This window comes from Anticarsia gemmatalis, chromosome 9, assembly GCF_050436995.1.
Source record: "Anticarsia gemmatalis isolate Benzon Research Colony breed Stoneville strain chromosome 9, ilAntGemm2 primary, whole genome shotgun sequence".
Classification (NCBI taxonomy): domain Eukaryota; kingdom Metazoa; phylum Arthropoda; class Insecta; order Lepidoptera; family Erebidae; genus Anticarsia; species Anticarsia gemmatalis.
The window spans coordinates 6,322,886-6,350,547 of NC_134753.1; the positions used below are offsets into that span (position 1 = coordinate 6,322,886).

The window sequence follows — 27,662 nt, forward strand, 5'->3', positions numbered from 1 at the left end:
ACTATATACTATCCACATCTAAGGATAGTACGGTAAAATACTATAATTTTAAGTTAGTGAATTTTCCCGAATTTTAGTTTTATTTGATATAAATATTTCGATCGTGCGTGTTTCCGACCGAATCCTGATCACAATTAGGTATAAAATTAAAGTAAAACCACATAGGTAGACTTATATTCTTATAAAATAACCAAAAATCATTGCGATAGCATTTACCGTTCAAAAAAAAATTGCAACACTTCTCATTCACACAGTGAAATTAGTTTGTTTTACGCATTTTTTGTATCGGATTTTAAAAAGGTTTGCTTTTGTGTTTAATGCTGAAACAAAATTGTTGATTTTAATGACTACTTACATAATAAGGTAAATTCAAAATAATGAAAGTGTACTATAATTTTTTCGGAAATACTATCCTTTTCATTTTTCTGTACTATCTTTTTCAACGTATCTAAATCCAACCCTGGGTATAGCGTAATGGTTAGACAGAATTACTTTCACATTTACATAAAATGAAGTTTGAGTGACATCACCAAAATAGAGCATTGACGATCTGGGGGATGCTGAAAATGTAGAATCTCGTGTACCTACGTACAGTAGGTCTGTCGCTTTACTTCATCAACGGCACACCTGATGTGAATAATATAAACTGAGAATTATGTACAGTGCTTAATCATCATTGATTTTGAATAGAGTTTCCTTTGAAACCTATTGGCTTGGTTACACGTACACATACACGAGCTACCTACGTTTTACATTCTTCAATGAGTTAGTACCGAGAGAGTAGGTACCTACCCTTAGTTAATTTCGAATTAGGTACTAGGACTATTGTTCATACAAAAATATCTAGACACTATACCTACCTGTATTTAAAATCTTTAGTTTGTCATAAATTAATATTCTGTAGATTTTATTAAATAGGTAGTTTAAATCCATTATTATGACTTTGAACGACGAGAGAACAGGTTTTACTGACCATCCTTATCAATCGCGCCATCATTGAATTGATAATTAAGATTTTTCGTTATATCAAAGTCGATTTCCAATCAGTTAATGGTTACATTTAAAGCTTTAAAAGTGAAAAATAGCCTTTAAAACCGGTGGACAGGCATGGACAAAGCGTCATCATGGTCACCCTGGTGGTTGTTAACAAATTATGCTACGACTCTTTGCAGTTACCTAGGTACATGTAAAAATGCAATGCAACAGCAGCTCTCAGAGTCTTTACTTGACCATTAGATGACAAAACCTAATAGTCCAATGGAGTAGGTATCAATAAACAATATTACATTAACTGCATAAACGTGCTTGACTTGTTTTGTTTGCGTAGCGGTGCATTACTTAAGTATATTAATTGAGATGAATATACCACGGAAACAGAAGGCAGGAAGATATCGCTAAATGATGTAAGTTGGAGGTTAATGTTTTAATGAATATAACAGGTGAGCAGCGGATTGGCCGTCGGCGGGCTTAGATAAAATCTGAAGGCTGCGCGTGCGGCGGCGCGGCGGCGCGGCCGCGCGGCGCGGGTGTGACGCAACGCGCGAGCTCAGCGCGCCGCGCAGACGCGGTAGCGCCGCGCGCCCTCCGCCAGCGCCTGCCACTCGCCGAGCTGCTTCATAATTGTTACACAGACGAGTTCAATAATTAAGCGATAAATATACCAGCAGTGGCGGTGAGAGGAGGGCGGCAGTCGAGCGGCGGCCGCGTTACGTACCACACACCCGCACCGAGTGATGGACCCGAAGCTTATTCGACATTTTTCTATCGGACGCCGTAGGAATCTCACCGGACTGGTTCCCGCGCAACGCTGCGTTAGTGCGCCGCTCTGGTGAACCCTTTCGCTTGTAAATGTGCCGATATTTACATATGCGCGCTCGATCTCGCGTCGAACTTTCGATCTGCGCCCGCGCCTCGCGGCTGAGTTGCGAGCCCCGCGAGCTGGCCGCCGCCGGCGACTGCGTGCCGGTGCCGCCGCCCCAGCGCACTCAACTGCTGCACGACGTGCGATGAGCTACGTATGTTCAATCCAACATACTTAACACACCTCTACTTTACATTCACTCTAGGTTTATGTGACTCTACCTTTAGTGAAGCAAATGAACTGTTTATGCTGATGTTTTTGATTAGCCAACTTATCCAGGTCCTAGATGAACTTCGCGTTTTGTTTCGATTAGTGTAGCCAGCATACGCTCTTAAGGCTAATTAGTGTAACAACTTCGCAAATAGCACTGACTTTATACAGCTGAACGTGATGTACAAACTCTTTTAAGAAGAAATAACTCAACAATCACAACACACAAACATATTATTGAAATTTAACTCTATCGGAGCTAAACATGTAGAAACATTACGTATAATGTATACGTTGGCAAACAAATTCTGAGAAGATCCAATGTCCATTCGTATTGATAACACGCAAGTTATTAGATACGAGTATGTAAATTATTACCTTGTTCCAATTAAATCACAGACGTTGGTATAATCTGTGACGTTTTTTGGGTGAAGCCGTTATCGGAGTGACTGCAAATGACGTATACGGACAATAACAACATACCTATTCCACCTACAGGAGCTGTATTATTTCTAGTACTAACCACAGCAAGTAAACAATATTTCAATGAATCTATATGCAAAACAGGAAAACTATATTATAGATATAAATAAAATGCTCTATATATTTACATGCCCGTTTGAAGAACGTGCCAATAGAGTACCTAACTAGGTAGTTGGAGGGAATTTTTAGAATTCTTTAATAAGTCTTCCTAATGTTGCTTAAACTTATTTACATATTACTGGTATGCTCGTTTAGCATAGATCTATGCATTGTACTTAATAATAACACCGTTTATATGTCTAGCTTTAAACACTGAACTTGTGTATTTATTTCATATTTTAAGAAAATATAAAACATACTTTTACGCAGTAATATTTGTTACTTCAAGACAAATGAATTGGACATTATCTATACAGAGGTAAGCGAATTTGGCGCAGCCAGTACTTAGATGGGTAACCGCTTGGTATTTTAGCTGAGGACAGTTCCTCAGAGAGCCGGTGAGACCCAACTTTAGTCTTTAATGACAGTAAGCTGTTTTTAAGCTAGGTCAATCATGCAACGGAAAAATAATACAATAACTGAAACCCTAAGTAGGTACTAATATATATAATTTCACAGAATATTATATCACGCAGAAGATAGAAGGACAAGATTCATTAGGATCAATATCCACGAGACCCATTGTATATGGATGGGGGGCACGACAACACCAAAGGGATTGGAAAATGGTTTTTCTTGCGCACTTTACCAGTAAAGATTTTGTTGAAAGGTTCCTTTTCCTCTATTTCCGTTGAACCTTTAGCCTGTAGCGATTAATGTAGCTAGCTCGATCGATCTGAATGCATTAGATTCAGTAAAACCTATTAAAACGAATATTGTAAACATTCCATACTATTTTTAGTTGTGTCGAGTTACCAGAAATATACTAAGAAAGTAGCAGATCTTATTTCCCTATCCTATTAGATATTTACTTCTTTAGACTACACTCTTCTCTATGCACAAATAGGTTAAGGGCCCGATAGGTTAATAACATTTTTTTTTTCGTTGCACATTATGCAACACACGGCCCACTTTCAATGCCAAGTAGGTATCATTAAGAAGTTAATAGGTAATCCAGAATGTAGGTTTATTCTTGAGGACATGTGGTAGACTGTATAATCTAAGAAAGCACGAAATATACATATACCTAATTATGTACTCATACCTAACTTGGAGAGATTACTTAATAATATGCAGAAATTAATCGCACTCACTATTGCACCAGTAAGTAAAAGAGTAGTGAATGTTTAGAGCTGAATTTCTCCAATCCTGCCATGGAACATAAACATGAAAATTAATGCACGGTCCCGGGTTTCCAGCAATAATCGCAGTATATAAACAAAATTCAAATCATTGGACGTTATAATAGTCCAGTCATTTAAGCTTAAATTAGGTAAGAATCTCGGAATTCGAGATACATATATATATATATGGCGCATTTTCGACCGGAGGCATCGGTTGACCTGAAATGATCCTGTGACCGCGCGCTCTCCGCCCTCTATCTCGAAAACGGTTTACCGTAAAAAAAATGTTTTCAAACAAAATTAGTAGAGAATTTTATACTGTACAATATTGATAATGAATACAAACAGCAAAAATTCCATAGGAAATGAGATATTTATAAAATAAGTGCAAAAAAACGCTTTTTGTGACCTTGACCCTGAAATTTTATAGTTGCGTACACCCTACCATATGTAGGTTTTGAGACAACGTTTAGGGTGTCAATATACAAGTATTTACAGACTTACAGCTGGGTATCTCGAATTCCGAGGTGAACTTACTATAATGACTGGACTATAAACACTCAGAGCTTCAGAACTTTGTAGAATTTTAGAATCGCTAATCGGCAGTGGTAGAGATTCGATATACTGAAAGCTTTGATACAGTGGCTTAATGTCGCCATACAGTTAAACGGTAAAACGCCTTTAAATTTTTATTTTTATTGCAAAATGGCAACAAAATGATTCTAATCGGCTGTTTGAATCTTGGTTTAAAAAGCTCATTCTGCAACAGCAACGTGGTAGCAAAGATAACAATACCAGGCATCAATGCTTGACTCTGTCAAATACAAACTTAATAAATATCCCCCTGAAAAACAATTAGGTTTTATACAGTAACTGTACTTACCTAAGTTTGAATGTTGTCGCCATCTAACCTGAATGATTGTTGTACATTCTGATTAACTTCTGATACTGGGTTGTATAACTTTATTTTTGCTACAAGGCTTTATGTACGTAATATTATAGTTTTTTGTAGTTAATAACATATTATTTTCTACTATACGACCACATTTATATACCTGATGCAGCAGTGATGGGAGTACTGAGTTAACGATTATCAATTAGGTTTAGAAGACTAAACCAGAGGTACGCATGCAGATTTTACAAGGGACTATGCAAGGATCGCCCATCATAAACTTGAAATCAGCGACGTTGCTTAGAAAAACAACTGACGTAGACACCAAACGGTCGCTGTACATTCTTACTAGAAAATATTGTTTAATTTTATTCTAGCAATTCCATTAATAAAACACAAAAGTATGGACCATAAAAATATTATTTCCTGTTCATTATAGTTAAATTTAACGTGGATTTACCTATTATTGTGTTGTTAAGTTTAAAGACTTTAATTAGCTATTATTTCTGTATCAAATAAATACCCATTAAAAACCCAACTGATAACCCATAAATAATATGGGTAAATAGTATATATTATTTTCAACCAAGTTCATATTCTTAATTTTCTTTAATGCCGTGAAAGAGTTACATGAAAATATAATAGTTCCTATATGATACGCTAGGGGCGCTGATCAATTTTCCACGTGAATTCCATAGCAATTCAGTAACTTGCACAATAGGAAACACAATCATGCTTTTAAAGGATTGAGTAAAAGATATGCCGTACAGATTACGGTAGATTTAATTTATAGTTAACAATATTATGCATTACCAAAACCGGCTGCAAACATTCTACAGTTTTGAGAAACTTCAAGCGAATCGTGTCCTATATACCAATAAATTAACAGTGCACTTTGGGATGCAAGATTTATCTAGCTAGATGATCATTCATGTTTATTTGTATTTTAAATGTAATTACCTGTATCATGCAGGCCACCATCAGCTGCGTAGGTTTGGTCTGTACCTCGATTCTCTATCACTATTGACTACCGACAACCGGCTAGCTATCGAAATACTGCCAAAAAAGTTTATACGACGCCCGTCAGAGGCGCTGATCAGATTTTCATACAAAATTCATTGAAGATAGGTCGGTTATCGGTACTCGATAGTAGTAGAGAATTGAGCTACAGGTCACTTTGTTCGTATAATTCTAAATGTCGTACACAGCCGCCACCCGCAAATCTTGCCCGCAACGCTCTTTACTAAGTTGTTGGACTATAACAAATAATTAATTGTTTTGGTGCTGGGTTTTTTAGTTATCATAATCACATTGATTGCAATTAGCGTTTTATATTAAACTTGGATCTTGACAAACAGAATACTGAAATTAATTTTTCAGTGGCACTAACAATTAGGTACTTACTACAGTTATACCTACATAGCTCATAATATATAGAGTCTTGTAGCTATTACTAATTTGTCCATAAACACGACTTATTCCTGATAAAACATTTTTCTTTCATTTTTATTTGTCGAATAGCGCTCATCGCAAAGTTAAATGAAATATATGTCATTGTATTGTTAATCATCATCACTATCCTGCATATATAACTAAATCATTTAAGTAATGCAAAATATAAATACTTATATGCAGGAATAACAAATTTATATTCTTATTTCTAAGACTTGTTGGACTATAGTTGTATAGCTTATAGGTTATGCCACGGCCAAAACCATGGGCAAAAGCTTGTATTTCAAACCTGTGTGTTATTCTGGTACATAAGCTACACCGCTGTAAAGTTTCATCAAAATCCGTTCTGCATTATGGCAAGATCAAGAAAGAAACATTGAAACTTTCGCATTAACAATATTGGTTTAAATATTTTTTTATTTTATTTTAATTTTTGACTGCCTCCGTGGCGCAGTGGTTTAGGTCGCCACGCCGATACCACTGCAACGGGAGGTCGTGGGTTCGATTCCCAAACGGAGCAATTATTTGTGCGATCCACAAATAATTGTTTCGGGTCTGGTTGTGCTTTGTGTCCGTTGTTTGTATGTTTGTAAAAGTCCCCGCGACACAAGAGCAATTCCTAGTGCGGGAGTTGTCTTTTAAATAAAAAAAAAAAAAAAAAAAAATTCGTGAGAAGCATGATAACGCAAATTCACAATAATAATCTGTGAATCCCCGAGCCTTATTACCCTTGAACTTATCCCCATTCTTAGGAATAATGCAGTATCAAATGTACGTAGTTAGACTTAGTAATTAAATAATGTTTATCAAACCACAGTAACTTCAAAGGTCACTCTGATATTTTCTTATTTTACCCTTGTTAATGATGACTGTTTGAGCAATTATATAATTAACTAGCTGACCCGCGCAACTTCGCTTGCGTCACATAAGAGAGAATGAATCAAATGTTTCACCGTTTTTGTAACATTTTTACTGCAGCTCTGCTCCTATTGGTCGTAGCGTGATGATATATAGCCTATATAGCCTTCCTCGATAAATGGGCTATCTAACACTGAAAGAATTTTTCAAATCGGACCAGTAGTTACTGAGATTAGCGCGTTCAAACAAACAAACATACAAACAAACAATCAAACAAACAAACTCTTCAGCTTTATAATATTAGTATAGATTTTGAAAATTCAATTTAGTTTTAAGTGAAAAAATAATAAATTTACCCATTAATATCCCACTGCAGATCAAGGGTTTCTTCCTGGAATGAGTGAGGAGTTAAGCTTTGAGTCCACCACGCTAGTCAAGTGCTGGTTGGGGACTTTGCATAACTTCAAGAACTGTGCTAAAGAACTTTCAGGCATGCAAGGTTGAACCACGACGTTTTCCTTCACCTTTCCTTTCCTTTCAATAAACCTTTTTTTGTAATACATAAATGAACGGTGTTAGGTGCAGCGCTCGATGGTTTTCAGCTGCTCTTAACAATATCCTTAAAATATGACAGGCGGCAAAACGATGGCACGGTTATACAAAACTAGGTATATTAAGCAGCTGATTGAAAACTATTAACTTTAAACATAAGGGATTTTGAATGAAACAGACTTCTGTCTCATTAACTTCGGAATTCCTTAATCACGGTTTAAGGAATGAATTGGTTACAGGGAAAATATGAACCATAGTCAATAAGTTACATTACGTACGTGTATACCTAAATGAAAATGCTCATGAATTTCTAATTAACAATAAAAGGTAATTACACTCAGGGGTTTTTTGTGTAATCTGTCACTCGTTAGACATATTCTAAAAACTGTTGACCAAATAAAAACAACGTTGAGAAATTAAGTCAGAACTATGACGAAGTTTTTGACGCACTTGCCATTTCACACGACAATTTCAAACATTTCTTTTAAGAAATTTGAGTGAGAATATATTCTTGTTAAATGTTATACTGAACATAGTTGTATTTTGTTTTGTTCGAAATATATTATTTTCTATCGGTTTAAAAAAGAGGACTCCAGCACTAAGACGCATTTATCACGAAGACTTAAACTACTATTTGAAAATATTGAGAGGAGATGTTGAGTGATGAAAGAGAGGAAATTGTTATAAAATAATCAAAATAAATTACAGTAAGTAGTGAATATTGGAAATCGAATTTCTTTTTGTCTATTAAATTTTTCTTCGTTTTATATATAGAAATATGAATTTCCCATTTCTGCTTTTTATTGCCAACCAAGTCCATAAAAGTGCAGAACTTATGTACGCCTCAAAAGATCTACTATTATATTCTTTAAGGAGCTGCTAGTATTTCTTATTTCAATCATCCATTTCCGCTGCCTGCATACCAAATAGAAAACATAATCTAAGAATTTTCCGTGTACCTAAGTCACTAGTAATATTAAACGATTACTAATAATTGTTCACAAAGTATTTATTTACCAGTTGCAACCGCAGAATGTAAATGGTACAAGTAATAATAAGATAGAGTCGGATTGGTAGCCATCAGAGCATGGAGACACAAGTCCTTCGTGGGCACGCTTGGCTGGTCACATTGACGCCTCCTCTTTTACGCAGCCAATTATTATACGCCTTTATGTATTTGTGTCCGTTACATAACTATTTATACATAGACTTTTTAAGCTTTGATTATTTTTCTTTAATATTTTCAACTTTTATTGATTATAGCTGTACTTAGTATTGATACCAGCAAAATAATAGACAGATGTTTGTTTTTGGTATTTGGTAATTTCTTTTAAGCTTTTATATCTCACCGTGCGTCGATGCCAATATCGAGTCTTAGATAGGATAGATTCTATAAATATAGTAAACGTGGCTTTATGTTCTTCGTGAATGTTCATGAACGTGTTTTTGGAGTATGAAATAATAATAATATATTAGTTTCTGTAAAATAATCCTTGATAATACTTGGCGTTTAGGGTTATATTATGAAAATAGTTAAATGTATATTCATACATTTTACTGTTTAAGTTTATACTGTTTTAATTTCATACCAAAATATATTAATTACTAAAGAAGTAGGAACCACGGTGACATTGTGCATAGTATTGCTATTATTTTACAATCTAATAGGAAAACAAAAATACCGTTTGAACAGACGAAATAAAATTATAATGAATACCAGTTAAGTGTCAGTCAATCAGTTAGATTCATCAGATATTATTTTATCGTAGTTAACAATTCACGCACTGCTAATAGCAATTAACAGAGGCGAGTAGTACGAACAGAGTGGCTAGGTAACGTGTCAACACGTTGACGTCAAGTAGTTAGAATAGCCCTTCGCGGGGCTTTGTCTCACCAAGACAGATCCATGCAGGTTCTTAGGAGGCAGGTTTGGACCTCGGCCGTGTAGCAACAACACGTCTCACCACCAATGTGTGTGTGCCATACTCATTTGTGCGCGAACCGGTCCTATAGACTCGAGCCACCGTTCGATACAACCACATAATTTAAATAAATGATAAAGTCTCATGCTGCGTTTCACAATTAAAACTATTAAGGCCGACGGAACGCTACGATTTCGTTTGCCCGTTACATAATTAGAAAGCAAGTGACAGAGTGGTGACTCTATAAAACAAGAACAAGTGCGGGTGAAACATGAAAATAGCAATTTCCAACATCCTCTCGATCTGCCGGGTGAAACCTTTATCTTTCATAAACTTCTTAATTACAACGATTTAGTGCCTTGCTCTACAACTGCACGTTTGACTTCTCTGTTTACTGTTTATATGTATGTATTTGACGTCGAAATTAGCTTCGATGTTTCTTTCATATTATATAAATGCCTTAAATCATTAAATGGGTAGTATGATTTTAAAATTTGAAAAAAACTTAACTTCTAATCTTATATATAGACTGAACAAACCATTTCTGTTCTAAAAGAATGACATTTTCAAATAATATTATATTATATCTTCGGGTTAAAAGTTCTCCATTGTATATTAACCTCAATTATTTTAACATCTCAACTCAAAAATCTTTAAAAAGCATTAAATATTTTAAATAACTAAAACTAATCCTCTCGTGCATACAAGCAGTTCCCTAGCAGAGTAACAGAAAAACCAAGACTTTTTGAATATGATGCATTCATGAACAATTTCTCAGGAGGTCTACTTTTTAAGGATTTTTTCCACTTCTTCTTTGAAGTGACATATTCAGAGAATCAAATACGAATACTGTTGAAGTGAACGCGAAACTTTTAACTTACTCAACAGTATTAACTTATAATCCGTTTTGTTTTCACGAGAACAATAGTACCGCTTCGGTCGGTATTTATTGAATTTATTCCGAGTTTTGTAACTTTAATCCGAGGTTAGGCAAAGTAATTTGTAGTTTTCTCGGAATAATACAGTTGAACCTGTGCCCGTTAAGTGATGGAATGTTCACACGTTTCATGTTATTGACTCTGTATCACCGTTAACAGAAAGTGGTTCAACCCTTTCGGTAATCTCCTTTATAAATAGCTAGCGAGTACATAACAGAAACCACCCATCATGATCTTTGTTTATATTTCAAGAAATTGATATTTGTGTCCACTTCATCTGTAGGTAGGTGTATAGACGCCTCTAAACTGTGGGTAACGTAGATTTGTAAAGCTCAATAATAAACTAGGACTTATCAAAGGGGACTTTTATGTAGTGCGACAAAAAAATTGTTAATTTTCAAATTTCACAATATTGATCTTTGAATGGAATATGTTTTATTTTCGGTCGTGATATTATGTTTTAGCATAACGAGTTCTTCAAGGTTGAGATGGGTGAGACTCATTATCACTCGTACAATATGGATGTCCCCCTGTCATTCAGACTAATTATACTATCTTTTTGCTTTACTGTTTGTAGAACATTCCACTTTATCAGATCGTAAGATTTTTGGGAGATACGATGAAATAATCTGTTAGAAACTATACGAATTCCTTGTCCCATGATGTGAGCTTCATTAAAATAGAGGTGTTCATAGCGGCGCGTACGTAGAAGTGGCTATAAGAGTCAACTGAGGTCAACTTAATGGTGCTCGTACATGTCAGGTGCGCGACGTCACTCTACAATGTTGCAGTAAATTAACATTGTACTCTATCGCCTCACTAGGTTTATGTGGCACCGAGATAACTCGCGTGCTGCTTCGTGTTTAGCGTACTAGTTGACTTTAAACTATTTTCCTAGGCCCACTACTTTATAGGCTCTATCATACCTATCAGTAAATGTCCCACTTTCGAAGTAATTGTAAAAAATAAAAACACTCCTATTACTTTTCCTTTAATTAAAATTACACCTAGAAAATGAATAAAATTTTCCAAGCTTTTTGTAAAGTAAACATGACATGACAAAATTCATAACACAAGTAAAAGATAAAAGTAATGAAATTTAAACAAATGAACGTAGCCGCTCAAGCTAACTGTATTGTAATACGTGTGAGCAAATCCAGAAACGAGTAGTTCTTCGAAACCGCACCTGATACATAATTAGATACCTTTACTTCAAAAGAACTCAAATAATGGTAAGATTAGCAGTTTGCAGATTGCCTTTGAAATTTAAATTATGCATATTTTGTACCGTTTTCTTTGTGTCCTCACTGTGTAATGAATTCAACGAGATTCTTTGACGTGCACCTAATCTACAATATTGTATCATCGCTCTAATGATGTCAATGGGAGTTTCTCAGAAATGTTAATTGATCTAATTGGCTAGTGCAAAGTAGGTAATCTTTAAATTATACAAACGTTTTGTTTTATCCTTAGACAAAACTACAATCAATTAAAGACTTCAAACAAAAAGTTTCATTTAGTTTGAACCTGTTATTAATAACTTGATGCTAATATTCGTCACATCTTCTCTGTCCATTTCGTTCTAAGATTTTAATGCGCATATACTTAAACTTATTATTAATTGTGCGACAAAAATACATTCAGTTTTAGTAAATTGATTATTTATTTAAAATTAAAGTGATAAGTAATTTTTCATGTAAATGTGGGCTTAATAAAAATCAAGTCACGTGAATAAGTATAATATACAGGGTGTCCCAAAACTCAACGATAATCCGAGACAGGATAAAAGGCCAAGTCATACCGGTTATAGGAAAAATAAAAAAAAAATTCCATATCACTTAGTTCAGCAATAATAGACACTTTTCAAAAAAGTTGAAATTCCACACCCTTGGTCGCATTTTCAAGTCCTGTGATCACCAATGTCACAATTTCGCAGTGTTTTTTTGAATTTCGTGATCTTAATTAAATATGCTATTAATCGTATAACAAATTAATGCACAAAACATCGTTAATTTAATAAAAAAACTTAAGTTTTAGTGAGTCATCTTTCACAAAAATATCGTTAGTCAACTTTGACGCTTCATACTGAAAAAAAAAAGTACTACACTACCCTTGGCAAGTTATTTCAAAAGTTGGCGCATTTAATCAAGATTTCAAAATGGTATAACACTTGCCACTTTTCTTGCCACTAAAAATGTTATTTTTATTTGAACGAAGAGTATCCTCGCAGATGGATCGAACGCAGTGGTACAATTTTATGGCATCCTCGTTCCCCCGATCTAAATCTAGTAGATATTTTTTACTGGGAATGCATAAAGAAAAAGTTTATTCAAAATCAAAACAAAATCTATCAGAACTTCGCCTGAAAATTGACACAGCGTCAGAAGAATTAAATGCAAGGAATTTCGCTTGACTGGTGAAAAAATCTTTTGTACGCCGTTGCAGAGCCTGTATTCGTGCCAGAGGAAAGCAATTATTTTAAGTAAAGAGATAATTGAGTCAGTCCATAACAAATATTTAATGTAATAAACATAATAGGTTATAACAATAAAAAAAAAACAATGAACGAACCATCGATCTTATTTAATTATTCTCCTTAAACTAAAGTAATTCCGAATTGTTTTCCTCTGGCATGAATTCAGGCTCTGCAACGCCTTACAAAAGACCTTTGCACCAGTCAATCAAAATTCCTTGAATTTATTTCCTCTGACGCTGTGTCAATTTTCTGGCTAAGTTCTGATAGATTTTGTATTGATTTCGAATAAACTTTTTCTTTTATGCATTTCCAGTAAAAAATATCTACTGGATTTATATCGGGAGAACGAGGAGGCCATAAAATTCTACCACTGCGTCCGATCCATCTGCGAGGATACTCTTCGTTCAAATAAAAATAACATTTTTAGTGGCAAGAAAAGTGGCAAGTGTTATACCATTTTGAAATCTTGATTAAATGCGCCAACTTTTGAAATAACTTGCCAAGGGTAGTGTAGTACATTTTTTTTTCAGTATGAAGCGTCAAAGTTGACTAACGATATTTTTGAGAAAGATGACTCACTAAAACTTAAGTTTTTTTATTAAATTAACGATGTTTTGTGCATTAATTTGTTATACGATTAATAGAATATTTAATTGAGATCACGAAATTCAAAAAAACACAGCGAAATTGTGACATTGGTGATCACAGGACTTGAAAATGCGACCAAGGGTGTGGAATTTCAACTTTTTTGAAAAGTGTCTATTATTGCTGAACTAAGTGATATGGAATTTTTTTTTTATTTTTCCTATGACCGGTATGACTTGGCCTTTCATCCTGTCTCGGATTATCGTTGAGTTTTGGGACACCCTGTATAGTTAGAGACGTAGACAGACATACAGTCAAGTTTGAGATAGCTGGGTTCTTTGCTTTTCTTTATAATCTTTTCACTGTTACCAGTAAATATAACATTTATATAAGATATGCTGCAATTGTTAATTAATAAGCAAATTAACTAGTTTTTGCGTAACAATTTTTCAAAGAAAATAGGTAAGAAAATTTATTCCTGGCTTTCGCTTAACCCTAAAAATAGTGGACCCCCATCAAAATATATATTTCAACAAAATATGTAATTATTTATTCATAACCACGCGACAGTGATGAGTTGCCTACCGTGGAACTGAATAAATAATAGATAAATTTAGTTATTTACGCTTCGTGGCGCCGTCTCAAAAACAGGGTCTACGTATCTATTAACTTTTCCAAACTTGCTACTGCGGGTTCGAAACGTTTGAAAGCTTATGTCTTGATAATGGACCTATTCATTATGAAGCAGCGGCATTATGGCATAAACAGTTTCTTGAGAATTGCTAATATGCTAATATTTACGATGCTTCAAATAACAATGTTTTACTTTTCGGGAGCCGTTCTGTGTAATTATTATACAAGACCAGCGGCTTACCTGTTACGGGGAAAGTCATTAGAGATCTATAAGGGTTCCGTAAGCCGTCACAAATGAAAGGGAACTTGAGGGTCTTGAATGTAGGAGAATCAGCATTATTGACTGATCAGAATAGAACACATTATCACTCTTCTACCAAATTTCCCAAGTTAGTTGATGATGAACTATCCTTAGTTAAAGATGGATAAGGTGTGGTGCCTCGTGCCACTTCTCCTCCTGTACACGACCTTCAATCATTCACGGTAATTCTGTATTATGATATGACAGTGCAGCGTTTTATTCACTTCGGCCAATGCAACGCGACACTTTACATATTACAACATATACGCGCTACTAATATGGACTCTATGTCTTCTCTATATAAATGCTTATAGAATTTACTATAGAGCTTGCTGAAACTGCAGTTTTGTTACTAAGGAGATAAATACTTTGTTCTATTTTTGGAGTATTTATATAATTTGAAGTGTGTTTGTAAACACTTTTTGAGTATTGTCAATTATTACATGCTGCTTGTTATCAAGCATTCTTCGCGATTAATAACTAAACCTTAATCTATTTCACACTGGACTCAGGAAAAATGTTAGGAGTAGAGTAGCAGCTCATTAACAGAAGAATGCTAAGAATCCCCTATGCTACTATTTCTAACTGATTAGGTACAGAATTAGAATTGTCGAATTGTCGGAATGGCTACTACAATTATTACGGGGGGAAAATAACCATTCTAGAGCATTTTTTTCATGACCTGTCAGTGAGTCAATATCTCAAAATATTGGAACTTAAATCAAATCGAATCATTTAACTTTTATCTGCATAAATATCTTTTATGGGTAGTGTCAAACTAAATAGCATTTTTCAAGCATTGCAATTTATTTTATCTACGAGTATAAACAATATATAAAATAAACATCACGTAGGGATAACTGGCACATATAACACTCAAAATTAGTCACCTTCTTTACAACTTTTAAATTATTCAACATGTTTCTTTGATCGGCTGCTGCAACAATATACAACATTTATTTTTAATCATGTTCCAGATTCCAAATTCAATAAATAAGGTAACTGTGTTTCGCTAAGATTTCAGAGCGGGTTTTGTTTTTTCGCGCTTATACAGAATATTTTCTTGATAGTATCTGAAGGCGTGAAATATCGATCGTGCAAATTATTATTCACTCGGGAATGTTGTAGGAGTCGAGTGAAAGAAACCGGGCTACGTGCCTTAACTGGAACATGATAGATTCCTTGTTGATTTGTTCACTCGACCTTAAATCTCAGCCGTTAGCTCATCTTTTGATTCTTCTGTAATCTGATTGATTGCGAAGAAAAGCTGTTTATGAAGCTGATACCTGATTTGTAAGCAACTTCTACAAATAACCCCTCAGTCTTTTAGGACAAGTAAGATATAACTAAATCTGTCTCCATTACTGATGGAAAACTAGCTATTGTTTAAAAATTGATTGTTGTTTTCTATGCCGGCTGTGTAACTGTCATGCACGTACGTTTCTCTACGTTGTATGTATAAGACAGTAGTATTCTCTATTGCTATCGACAACCAGCTAGTAAATTTTGTATGAAAATGGATGTACATTTTAAATGTTAACCTCTCGCTATTTGATAGTTCCGACTGTAGACAATCGCGCTGCTGGTTCCATAGTCATAAAATAGCAAACACACTTAAGACTAATGTTGTTAATTAATGTGTCTGACAGATTGTTTCCTCTAGACACCCTACTATTGTCCACTTGACATAACTCATCGCAAGATACATTACAACCGTTTATATCACAGTTAAAAAGAGAAAAAGTTTAACCAAAGTTAAGAGATAACGTGACAGCGTTAATAACTTTAATCCAATCTCACATAGTCGGAGAACTGTCAATTACATTCGTTTCATCCTGGGTATCATTGAAACACAGGAGGGACGTAATCTGAAGCTATTCCCGACGGTCGTTGATCTAATTGAGCATTTGTGCGGTGCGTGCGTGCTAATGGACTAATTACGTACAATACGTACATGGTACAATTGGTGAGTCAACTGCAGGACGGCCGTGGGTGGCAGACGGCTTGGCTCCGGCCGCACTGGCCTCACATACTTGGCTATCGTAAAACGTGATTTAAACTCATAGATCATCGTACAAATGACCAAGTTTACAAGTTGGAATTCGTCTAGGACCGGTCATCATCTTTGGACTTATTAATCACTAGCTGACCCGCGCAACTTCGCTTGCGCCACCTAAGAGAATGGGTCAAAATTTTCCCCGTTTTAACACAACAAATTGTGCTAATGACCGTAGCGTGATGTTATATAGCCTATAGCCTTCCTCAATAAATGGGCTATCTAACACTGAGAGAATTTTTCAAATCGGAACAGTAGTTCCTGAGATTAGCGCGTTCAAACAAACAAACAAACAAACAAACAAACAAACAAACAAACTCTTCAGCTTTATAATATTAAGTATAGATTATATTTTGCATGTTACTAAACAAGAAACAATATATAGGAAGAGTTTGTGAATCAATTTGAGTCACGGTCTCAAAGTACACCGAAACGTGAAATAAACCAATCATATTTTTTCCGAGCTCGCTGCTCGGTACATGTGATGCATTTAATTGAGCCTTTTTTGAATGTACCAAACATGTTGGCCAAATTAATTACAGAGTCTAATTTTAGAATTACATGTGTTCTGAATTCGTAACAGAGAGCATCGGAGTGATTTGTTATTTTTTACAGTTGCAGAATCACATTAAGTGGTTACTCCGTTATAGAATTCGTTTTAGTTGATGATTTTACTTAGTTCATTCATGTATGGTTTTTCTTGATATTGTTGAAATTGGTTTGAGGTTTATTACTTTAATAAGATTATATTAACTACTTACAAACTCAAATTCACAGAGTGATCCTTCTGTCTTTGAAATAACCAAACCGTTGCCTTTGTTAATCAAATAAAGTGATATTGGCAGAGGAATCTGCGTACCTATTATATCTCGATTCTCTACTACTATCGACTACCGACAGCCAACTAGCTATCAAGAAATCTTACTCGAAAATCTGTTGAGTGCCACTACCGGGCTTCGCAAGAACTATTTAGGCAGTACATTTTAAATGTCAAATTCTCGATACTTGACAATACCGACTGTAGAGAATTGCGCTACTGACGTTAGGTTTCCGATACCCTTTTTAAATACGTATTCATTCATTCAGATAATAACTAATAACGATGCCAGTTGGATTGTTATTCCAGGTGGTTGGATGTTTAGTTTTCATCTCAATATTTATCTTAAGTTTCCCCATAATTATAGCACTGACCTACATCATTGGCAGCTTGTTAGTAGTTCAAAAGTATAAATTCAAAACTCATTCATTGTCATAAATTGTCCCTTATACATTCAAGGCTTACAATCCAAGGAATTGGATACAGTAGTCAAGTTTCTGGCATTTGGGATAGAATAAATAAGCCATGATCTTCTTCTACTTTATTTACACAGTAATAAAGCGACTTTACAAAACTGGACCGATAAATCTGATACATTTATGTATATCTATATCTTTAGTATTATGTTATCACATAAAGAATTCGCAACCAGTTTTAATCAAAAAGTCATTAAAGTACGTATACCTAATGTTCTTAGTGATTCGAATCCAACGGCATACGTCGCCGGCAGATTTAATATCAATTATTATTCTATATGTTCGAAATAAAAACTGGTATAAAGTGATTCTAACTTTCGCTACCGACAAAATACCTCATATAACGGCTCCAAGAGACACGCGCCAAAAAAAGAACAGAGCATTAGTTATTTGCGCGTAACGGCTCCGGTAGCGCGGCGCGCGCGCACCCGCCGTGCCGCGCCGCCGCCGCGTCGCCGCCGCACCGCGCAGCACCGCATCACCACACATCACCACGCAACACGCCGCGGTGCGCAGTAGCGCTCATGAGTTGCCAAATTTCATGCTTACAATCATTATTGCGGTTAGCTCGTATTTATGAACACTCATACTAAATAATAATTGAGGTTTATTATCTTTAATAAAACTGCAATTGTACCGGTATCTTTTTAATATTTGATCTGATATAGTATACGGACTTCGAAATGTCCATTTGTCCGGATTTAACCAATTAGTGGATCATTTTATGGAAACGTGTATAATTTTATTGGGCGTTATTTGAGATATTTCTTTAATTCCTCGTTGGAAATTTATGTAAAATATTGCAAATAATTCAGGTTACGACCTTTTATAACGTATCGTGAATTATGTTACGACTGGCAATGGAAGAAGGCTTTCATAAAAATGTAACGGTAATAAACGTATTATATAAAATATCGTGTCGCGGCTGTGCAAATAATTGTCTTATTGAAGTGTGAATTAACATTGGAGTCTAATAGTTATGTACTTACCGGCGAGTAATTCACCGTGTTTGATTACTCTATTCAAATAATGTTGTACAAACGTATGGACAAATGTCGAAAATGTCATTGATGTTTATTTTGTGTTTTACCATCTGGAAGCTGTCTATTAAATATAATTTGTTTGAATGTAATTTGTTCTGCACAATTTGTTGTGTTAATTGAACCTATTAACATTTTGTGCACGTTGTTATGTAATTAATTTATTTTTTCAATCGTCAAACTTTTATGAAGGTTGCCTCGTATTCGTTATAGATATAAGTTAAGAAAAACACCAAAATAATTTGAACTTGAGGGCTAGAGAATATTTACGGAAGTTTTTTTTCGTGTAGGTCTTCCGTCCGCCATGACTACACGAGGTTTTGATAGATTGGTTCAGGTTTCCAATCTTTCAACTTTGCCTGTTGTTCAGGCTTACGTTTAAACCATTCTGAAACATTAAATTATAATGTTAGCATTAACTACTCTTATGAATACTATGTTTTTAAAAGGCAGTATTATTTCATAGAACTAAGTACAAATCAATCTCAACTGAAGTTGAAGTTCTCCTCAGTATTTTACTCCAAAGAGCAAAGTAATTTAGAACTAAAATGTTTAATCGTGTTTGGGGTGGAAAATAGAGGAAAAATCGAATTCATTTTCCGTTATAAGAAAACGATATAATCTCAGTTAAAACACGTGAAATGTCGTTAACAAAAGCTTACAACTATAATATAATCGCGTAAAGGAAACAATTTAAGTCCTATTTCATAGTTACAATATGGGGTGTTGTATGACGTGTCAAACAAAGCAGTTATGAGCGATGTGATCTACTAAAATCATAGCTTAACTGAAGATTGCATTCTTCGCTCGGTAGAGTAGGTTATCCTTAATTAAAAACAATTAAAGATCACCAAGATACATCGCAATCACACCTGTTTGATGAGAATACGGAGCGGTTTGATTACTTTACTTGTGCCATCTGTTGAAGCACGTGCGTTCACATGTAGCGCCACCTGAAGCTTCTGCCATCATTGTTCACGACACACTCATCAGAAAAACTCGCGGTGCGTATGTAACCATCTCATCTTTGCAATATTTACTTTACAACATCTCATTGTGAGAGCAGCTGCGAAAAGAATAACAATACGCACACCCATTATCTGAAATACGTGAAAAAGACAACGTCCGAGGCATTAGAAGCACCTCTCAAGTGATAAGCAAAACCGTTCGACTCTTATCGATTTTGATGGAATTTGGTGAGTGACTAATGTGTTTGTTTGACATCCAAAACATCACACCGACTTACTATTTGTTACCAACATTGCTAAACGCTTGTATACGCAGACATACCTGCCCGTAATTACAATTAATGTTTCCTATCTAGACTAATTAATGTTTTATTTTCGGTACAATATTATTTTTAGCAGCATTATTTAATATTCCTGAAAGCTATGATAGAGTCACCAAACTTGAATTCGTATTTAAGGATTAAGTCGTACCGGCCTAATAACTTTCTTCGTAGCACTCGTAGCACCGTAGCAAATTGACGAAAGTATCACCTACGACGAAGAAAACTTTCCTTTTTTGGGTTGGTTGTCGTTAATTATTGTGAAAAGTCGGGAAATATCTTAAAAGTAAGAGATCATAGGATAGTGGAAGGTTGGTCGCGTCGTTTGATGTGTATATGTTGTGTGGTGCGAGGCCAGCGGTGGCCGCGGTGGTGCATGGTGGCGCAGGGTGGCGCAGGGTGGTGCAGGGTGGCGCAGGGTGGCGCGTGGCGCGGAGGCGGGGCGCGGGGCGGGGCGCGGCGGGCGGAGCGCGCCGGCTCCGGGCGACGCCGCCGCGTCTGGCGCGCGCCGGGCGCTCACTCGGCCCGCGAGCGCAGCGCCGCGAGCACGCGATGCGCGCCACCTCCGCCCCGCACGCACGACGAGCGCGCGACCACTCCCGCGCGCCTGCCGCCAGTGATGTTACCAGACTCTGTTGTTATGTGCCTTCGGTTCGTTCGTGAGCGAGTGCGCCTCCACCTGTTCCCGAAGCGTTGAGCGGAGGATCGTTCGCGAGGATATCGCGGATTTTGCGTACCCGTCGACGTTGGATGCGTTAAAATTTCGGGTGAGTGAGAGAGGCGAGCGGTCGTGCGCCCGCGGCCGGTTTGACCGCATTATTTTCGAAATACGTACGCCGCAATCCGGTCGACCGCGCTAGAACGATCAAAACATTATAACAAAAACATATAAATTCGGTGACGTTCATATATTTTTCCAGATCACTCAGTATTTTGTAGAGATTTAATACTTTCACAAAATGTTTGTTCTGCTTCAGTAATATGTTTGTGTCTGGTTATTTGTGTTATATCTACGATGGGTGACTATTTGTAAATTGAAATTTCTATGATATTGTTTGTCCAAATGTAAGTAAATACTAGTAAACGTAGCAGGTACTTGAAACATAAACAATCATGATAAAATAAGCTAAGTAACCTGTACAGTTAGTCGTAGCAGGTCGAAACGCATCCCGTTGATGTCTTTTACAGAACGCTTTTGGAAAGTGCTTGAGCAATATAACCATGTTTATATTGAATGTTTGTGTAACATGACATGTGTTTTTCGTTTCTCTTCATTTTAATATGGCGTATAATACGAATGGTGCATTTTTAATAGGATACAGTGTGGTTTCGTGATTTTCACATTTTCTAAAGTTTTTCAAAGAGTAACGAGTGATGTATTATTATTTAGTAAAACTGATACGTATATATGGTCGGACGTGGAATGTGTACAGAATATCTGAATATGTATTTATGTACATTTGTAAAGGTGTCGTAAAGTCACATGGCCACATAGGACACGCAGGCTCTATCTGACTCGTAAGACTCGCTCTGATATCTCGGTGAGTACGTGAGATAGGTCGCGGATACACAAATCTGTTTAGTTTCCGAAATTTAAACTTTTAACATGTTATGCAAAGCGCACACGTTGCCATTAATAATATAATATATGTAACGAGTTGTTTTCAAAGCAATCTCTGGTTTCTTTCAGAGTTCAAAATTATCTTCCTTGTAAATTAACGGGACGTGAAAACATCTTGCGGGAAATACAAATATCGGGGAAACACAGGCGGGTAAAAGTAAACAAACCGCCGATAAGAACATAAACAGACGTGTTTGTGGTTTATCATTATTGTGCTGAGGCTGGCTCGCGGAAATCTCCGACTGTTTATCTGATTATTCTTTAATTGTGCGCCGCGTGTCGGTATGAAGGTGATTTATAGTAGTTGTAGCCTTCTACACATGTGTACGGATATCGACAGGTTCGTGTTTATTATCACTGAGTTGTGCACGCGGTTATCATCGCGGCTCATCAATGAACGTCACCGGGGCTTGACACACGAGCGCCGGCCAGGCCGCGTCACGCACCCCTCTACGTCAACCCCCGGACGACGATAAATACGCGTTACTTCGTAAACATTTAATTAGTGTGCACCTGGAGGGTGACGTGAATGGACATTTGACGTGTCTAGTCGGTCTAGTGTTGTTTGTTGACGTGTCGTCGACACCTCTCAGTGATAAGGAACACGTTGTGACATTACCGGTGCGGGGAGGGTCGGACTTTGAATAAAAATAGTCATCATCGCTGACCATTATCAGTGATCGTTTAGCCCCGGCCGGAGACGTGCGCGCTCACCTGATACCGACTTAATGAATACGTCTCGTAGGCGTATGTTTACTCGATCTTTTACAATAATTGCTCGGCCATTTAAAATATCTGACAATTTTCCTCAATTAAAAATACGGTGTACAGTTAATGACCTAACAGTCTCATGTTTATTCTACAACGTACTTCGAATTAAAGTAACATCGGAACTATCGCGATACAAATGCTACAAACTTATGGTAGGTACTATCTGTTAAAAGCTACGAAAATAACTTAATTAATATTTTCTTATTTTTTTTTATTTTATCACGCAGCACTTGATTAAATCTTGTGAAATCCCTACATGATCATATCTATGATTGGTAGAATAGGCGCAACGTTTTTATCGTTTTACTAAATGTGACAACAGCGGCGAAACTTGCCTAGACTCGCGGACGGTTGACCGGTACATGTAACCTACTCAAAGTACTCAATTGAATTAAATATGCATGAGTACATTACAATGTATGTTAGTGCATTCAGTAGAAATACACCTAGAGATAAACTACTGCCGGTTGTATACAATGTCACTCTTTGTTAACTTATAACTAGTAAAATACATCAGTGTTGTTGGTTCCTTGAAAATTCTTACTCAATTAATACTAGTGTGGAATATAAACCTTTACATGTTTATAATTACAATAAATAAACAAATACTACAGGAATATGATTGAATATCTTCATAATGATATTAGTTTTGTTATGAGCATGCTGTTAGTGCAACGTTTAGTGTGTAATATAGTTAGATAATAACGTGTATGTTTCTATGGTTGCAGGTGGGTCGAGGAGAATTATGCGTGGGGCGTGCGCATGCGCGGTGGTGTGCGCGTTGGTGGCGCTGTGCGCAGCCGCAGAGCTGGACGAGGAGTCGCGCGGCGTCGCCGAGCGGCAGCTGCTGGCGCTGCTGGGCCTGCCGCGGCGCCCCGCGCGCCGCTCTGCGCCGCCATCCACGGTGCCGCGCGCCATGCGCCTGCTCTACGAAGCGGAGGGCGCCATTCCGGCAGCCGCCGCCAACACCGCTCGCTCCTACCATCACACACCCACCGAGCTGGATAACAGATTTCCCGGCGAGCACAGATTTCGCCTCTACTTCAACTTGAGTGGAGTCCCGACGGACGAGATCGCTCGTGGAGCTGATTTAACTTTCCACCGAGCGGAGGGAGCGACGGGCGTTCAGCGATTGCTGCTGTACGATGTTGTCCGACCAGGACGGAAAGGCAAGACTGCACCCATTCTGCGGCTTCTTGACTCGGTGCCGCTCAGACCGGCGCAAGGCGCGGTCACAGCGGACGCCCTCGGTGCCGCACGCCGGTGGCTCACGGAGCCCGAACACAATCATGGACTATTAGTGCGTGTTTTAGAAGAGGGCGAGCATAACGTAGATGCTCGGCAACCTCATGTGAGAGTGCGAAGACGTGCCACGGAAGAGGAGGAAGAGTGGAACACGCGGCAGCCGTTATTGTTGCTGTACACAGAAGATTCACGAGCGCGGGCCGCTCGGGAGAGCGGAGAGACGCGCCTGGTGCGCAACAAACGAGGAGCGCAGAAGAAAGGTCACAGAGCTCACCACCGCCGCAAGGAGCCGCGGGAGATCTGCCAGCGCCGGCCGCTCTACGTGGACTTCGCCGAGGTCGGCTGGAGCGACTGGATAGTTGCGCCGCACGGCTACGAGGCGTACTACTGCCAGGGTGACTGCGAGTTCCCGCTGGCGGATCGAATGAACGGCACAAACCACGCGATCGTACAGACACTTGTGAATTTAGTGAATCCGGCCGCGGTGCCGAAAGCGTGTTGCGTACCGACGCAGCTTTCCCCAATTTCCATGTTATATATGGACGAACAAAATAATGTGGTGCTCAAAAACTATCAGGACATGATGGTGACGGGGTGTGGCTGCCGATGACGAAGGCGCCCCCTACGCCCAGTGCGAACTAGTGATAACTCGTGGACCCAGTGTACATATAGTGACGGCCTCGAAAAATTGTACATACTTATTTGTGTATATATTCGTGTAATTATTATTTTATTAAAATGCAGATGTAATAAATGATGTAATTTTAAATTTTATCTGTTTATTATTCATTCTCTACAGTTCTCTCGTCACCCATGTCATATTCAATGAAATATTATTAAGAGTCAAGTTCTGAAACTAGTGCGTGCTGTTAATAGATTTTGATTACCAATAACAGTATACCGATGATTCAACGTTTTGTTATGAGTTTGGTTCATTAATCTGCAAGTGCAAAGCATTTAGTTACCAATGTGACGGTCCATGTTATGCCTACCAACACCGGATACAAAGGTCACGTTCAAGTCGCAGTCAAAATAACGCACAAGTAACATTAACGTGGGGTCGTCTGGAGGTGCGTGTCACAATAACCTCGCTGCAAGGTCACCACATCTACTTAATGAATCAAACACTCAGGATTAGTGCTATTGTTAAGTGACAACCTCACCTTTACGAGTCATCAAATGATTAATGGATTTCATCCTACAAAATGTAGGTTCCTACAAGCTTTATTGTTATTTGTCAATTTAACAAATAACTACTGAAATAGATTTCTTCGTGAAGATATGACCTAATGATTTAGTTAGCTGAGGTGTAAAAAAGTTAAAGAACAAAACAAATTATATAATAAATGGTCGGAGATTTCTAAACTCCTCCTCTGAATAAGAAAATACATCTCAATTATTTCGCTTACACAGTTACATAATACACATGAGTAGAGAAAATATTGCTTCGAGTTTGCTTCAAGTAATTATGCATATCGATAATAATCCAAAGGCTATAAATAATGTAGGCAGGTACATAAACTTCCGCTCGGAAGTTCGCGTTTTCAAACTTGATGCCATTGAACTACTTATAACAAAACCACTTCTAGATCTACAAAAACTTAATATCTGCTATCGCATATTAATATGCTAGTTCAGGACGCGGAGTCTATAAATAAATAAAAGTACTAATGTACGTAATACTAGAACATTGGATGCATTACAATTTAATCGAACATGCGTGTAAAGTTTATTCTCGTATAATCCGTATGCCGTATGCATCCGACGCCGCATTCCTCGAAGGAAATTCATCTAGTTGAATTGTAGAAGGTTTGCTGACCACGTGACGTGTGCGCTCGAGCCTTTCTTTTCTCAGCGTATCCTCTTGCAATTTAAGTGCGTATCAAACAATAAAAATCTATCAACATTTGCGCCCGCACTCGTAAATATCATAACAATATAATTTCATGGCCCGGACCCATTCTTAAAATACGTCTCATGTAAAAGCTTATAAAGTCGTCTGAAAAGAATGTCAGAGATAATATTTAAAGTGGATTCCATTTAGAGTGTGGCAGGCAGGTCTCCGAATTTCAAATATTTCGTCACAAGGCGGCTATATATCATGTTTTTGCCTGGACGCAGGAATGCGCGGCCGTATAATTTGGCCGGCCACCCGGCAACTCCGCGTCTGCCGCGCCACCCGCCCTACGTCTATATTATCAGTAGATAAATTCAAGCTTTGTCTTTGCCTCGTATTTCGTCCTCTCGAGATTTTGCTTTTGTTTTTTTTGGTTCGCTTTGGACGGCAACAAAAAACTGAGTGGAGGCGAACGAAGTGGGTATAATTTATTTTATAGTCGGCTCGCTCGTAACTCGGCGGTGGACGGCTGGACGCCGATTTATCCCCATCTCGGCGTAATTAACGTAAATGGATTGGTCAGAGTCGGTGCTTGTGAGCGAACGCCCGCCTCGCGTCCTCTCACGGTCCTCCGCGCCGGCGACCACTCCCTGCTCATCAACAGCAGCGGGGCCAATCCGCGCTCCTAGTGCCTGCCGACGATACAGCGTGTCATCCCGCTTAATCCAATTAGAGTTTTTAAACCACAAACCGAATAATATACGAAAATCGTTTGTTGATTGCGCACGCTCGGTTCCCAAGGAGCGCGACGACTTATCCCTAAGGGAATTATAATTGTTTTGCATTCTTGCACGGGTATAAAAACAAAAGGGCGAGGTACGGGCCCCCCGCGCTGCTGCCCTGCAGACCAGACTAAAGTCTGACGACTTGCATTCCCTTGAGACAAAAAGCTACAAATGAATTGGAGCGAGCTTTCGACTTGGCCTCACGTGGAAAGTGATCGCTTTTGTTTTACCTTTATTGTTTAAGTTATTTATTTTATTTTATATTACTGTACAATGTACATATAGGTATAAGAATAGTAGGTATTAATCGGTAGGTACTACTAAAACAATATCGCTGTCATGTTCTTTTGACACTTTGGCTAAGTGATTCATGTTTGATACAAATTGAAAGAATATTTTACCTATGTACTTTAAATGTAAATTATATATTGATTTGTTATGCTCATAAAATTACTGTAAGATATGTGTTTTATTACAATAACGCATCACAAGATGATATAAATTTATTCTCATTTGCTGCAAATATATTAGGTTACTTGTAGGTGTGCTATTATGGACATGGTATTCACCTCTTTCGTATAGTGATCTCATGAGTCAGCTTATTTTTTGTAGTTATCAATCAGCATAAAAACTAAATATATTTTACATATAATATTTTTTTCGTAAATCAGAATACGATACCGATGAAACTAATAAAAATTTTAATAATAGCTATTTCTAAAGCTCATATAACCGAGTAGTGAGCAGGTGTGGTATATTGCACGGTATCGCGAAATTGTTTAGTTTATAATGTTTTTATGCAAAAGTAATAAAGTAATACGAAGAAAAAAACCAGTTTAATTTGTGCATGCTTGGAATATTTTAGAGGAGGCGTGCGGTCGATGGCCGCCGCGCAGCGCCCGCGACTCCGCGCTACAAGACGAGCGCAGCCCGCGGCCGCGCCCGCGCCTCGCTCTACTCCGCTCACTACGCCTTATCTTATCAACATAACACTAAACACATGCGGATACCATCTCGCCACGCGCCGCAACAATCAAATTGCGCGCTTTTATTACACATCCTCATATTCCTTTTGACAGTTTAGCTTATCTTCATTTGTCTCAAGAAAGCTTTCCGAGAACACTTTTGTGAATCGTGTCACCAACATATTATTTTTTTCGCAGGTCTATTTTATATTTGTATATTTTGTTTTATAGTTGTGCAGACGCAGACTTAGTGGCAACCCTAGTTGCCATTTTCAATACACTCAAAGAGTAAATGTCTGCTATCATCTGTCTTCA

The 27,662-nt window shown here is 37.5% G+C and overlaps 1 protein-coding gene across 3 annotated transcripts; it reads left to right on the forward strand.

The window, feature by feature from the left end:
- The first annotated feature begins 1,592 nt into the window (after positions 1 to 1,592).
- Positions 1,593 to 24,532, forward strand: dpp (decapentaplegic morphogen). 3 transcript variants are annotated; one of them, XM_076118265.1, is made up of 2 exons: positions 1,593 to 2,015; positions 23,244 to 24,532. In XM_076118265.1, exon 2 carries the CDS (start codon positions 23,261 to 23,263, stop codon positions 24,368 to 24,370), a length of 1,110 nt encoding a protein of 369 aa, XP_075974380.1. In that variant the 5' UTR covers positions 1,593 to 2,015; positions 23,244 to 23,260; the 3' UTR covers positions 24,371 to 24,532. The 3 variants fall into 3 exon arrangements, with proteins under 3 accessions (XP_075974380.1, XP_075974379.1, XP_075974378.1); XM_076118264.1 differs by lacking the exon at positions 1,593 to 2,015 and adding an exon at positions 20,657 to 20,890; XM_076118263.1 differs by lacking the exon at positions 1,593 to 2,015 and adding an exon at positions 21,439 to 22,667.
- Positions 24,533 to 27,662: the final 3,130 nt, after the last annotated feature.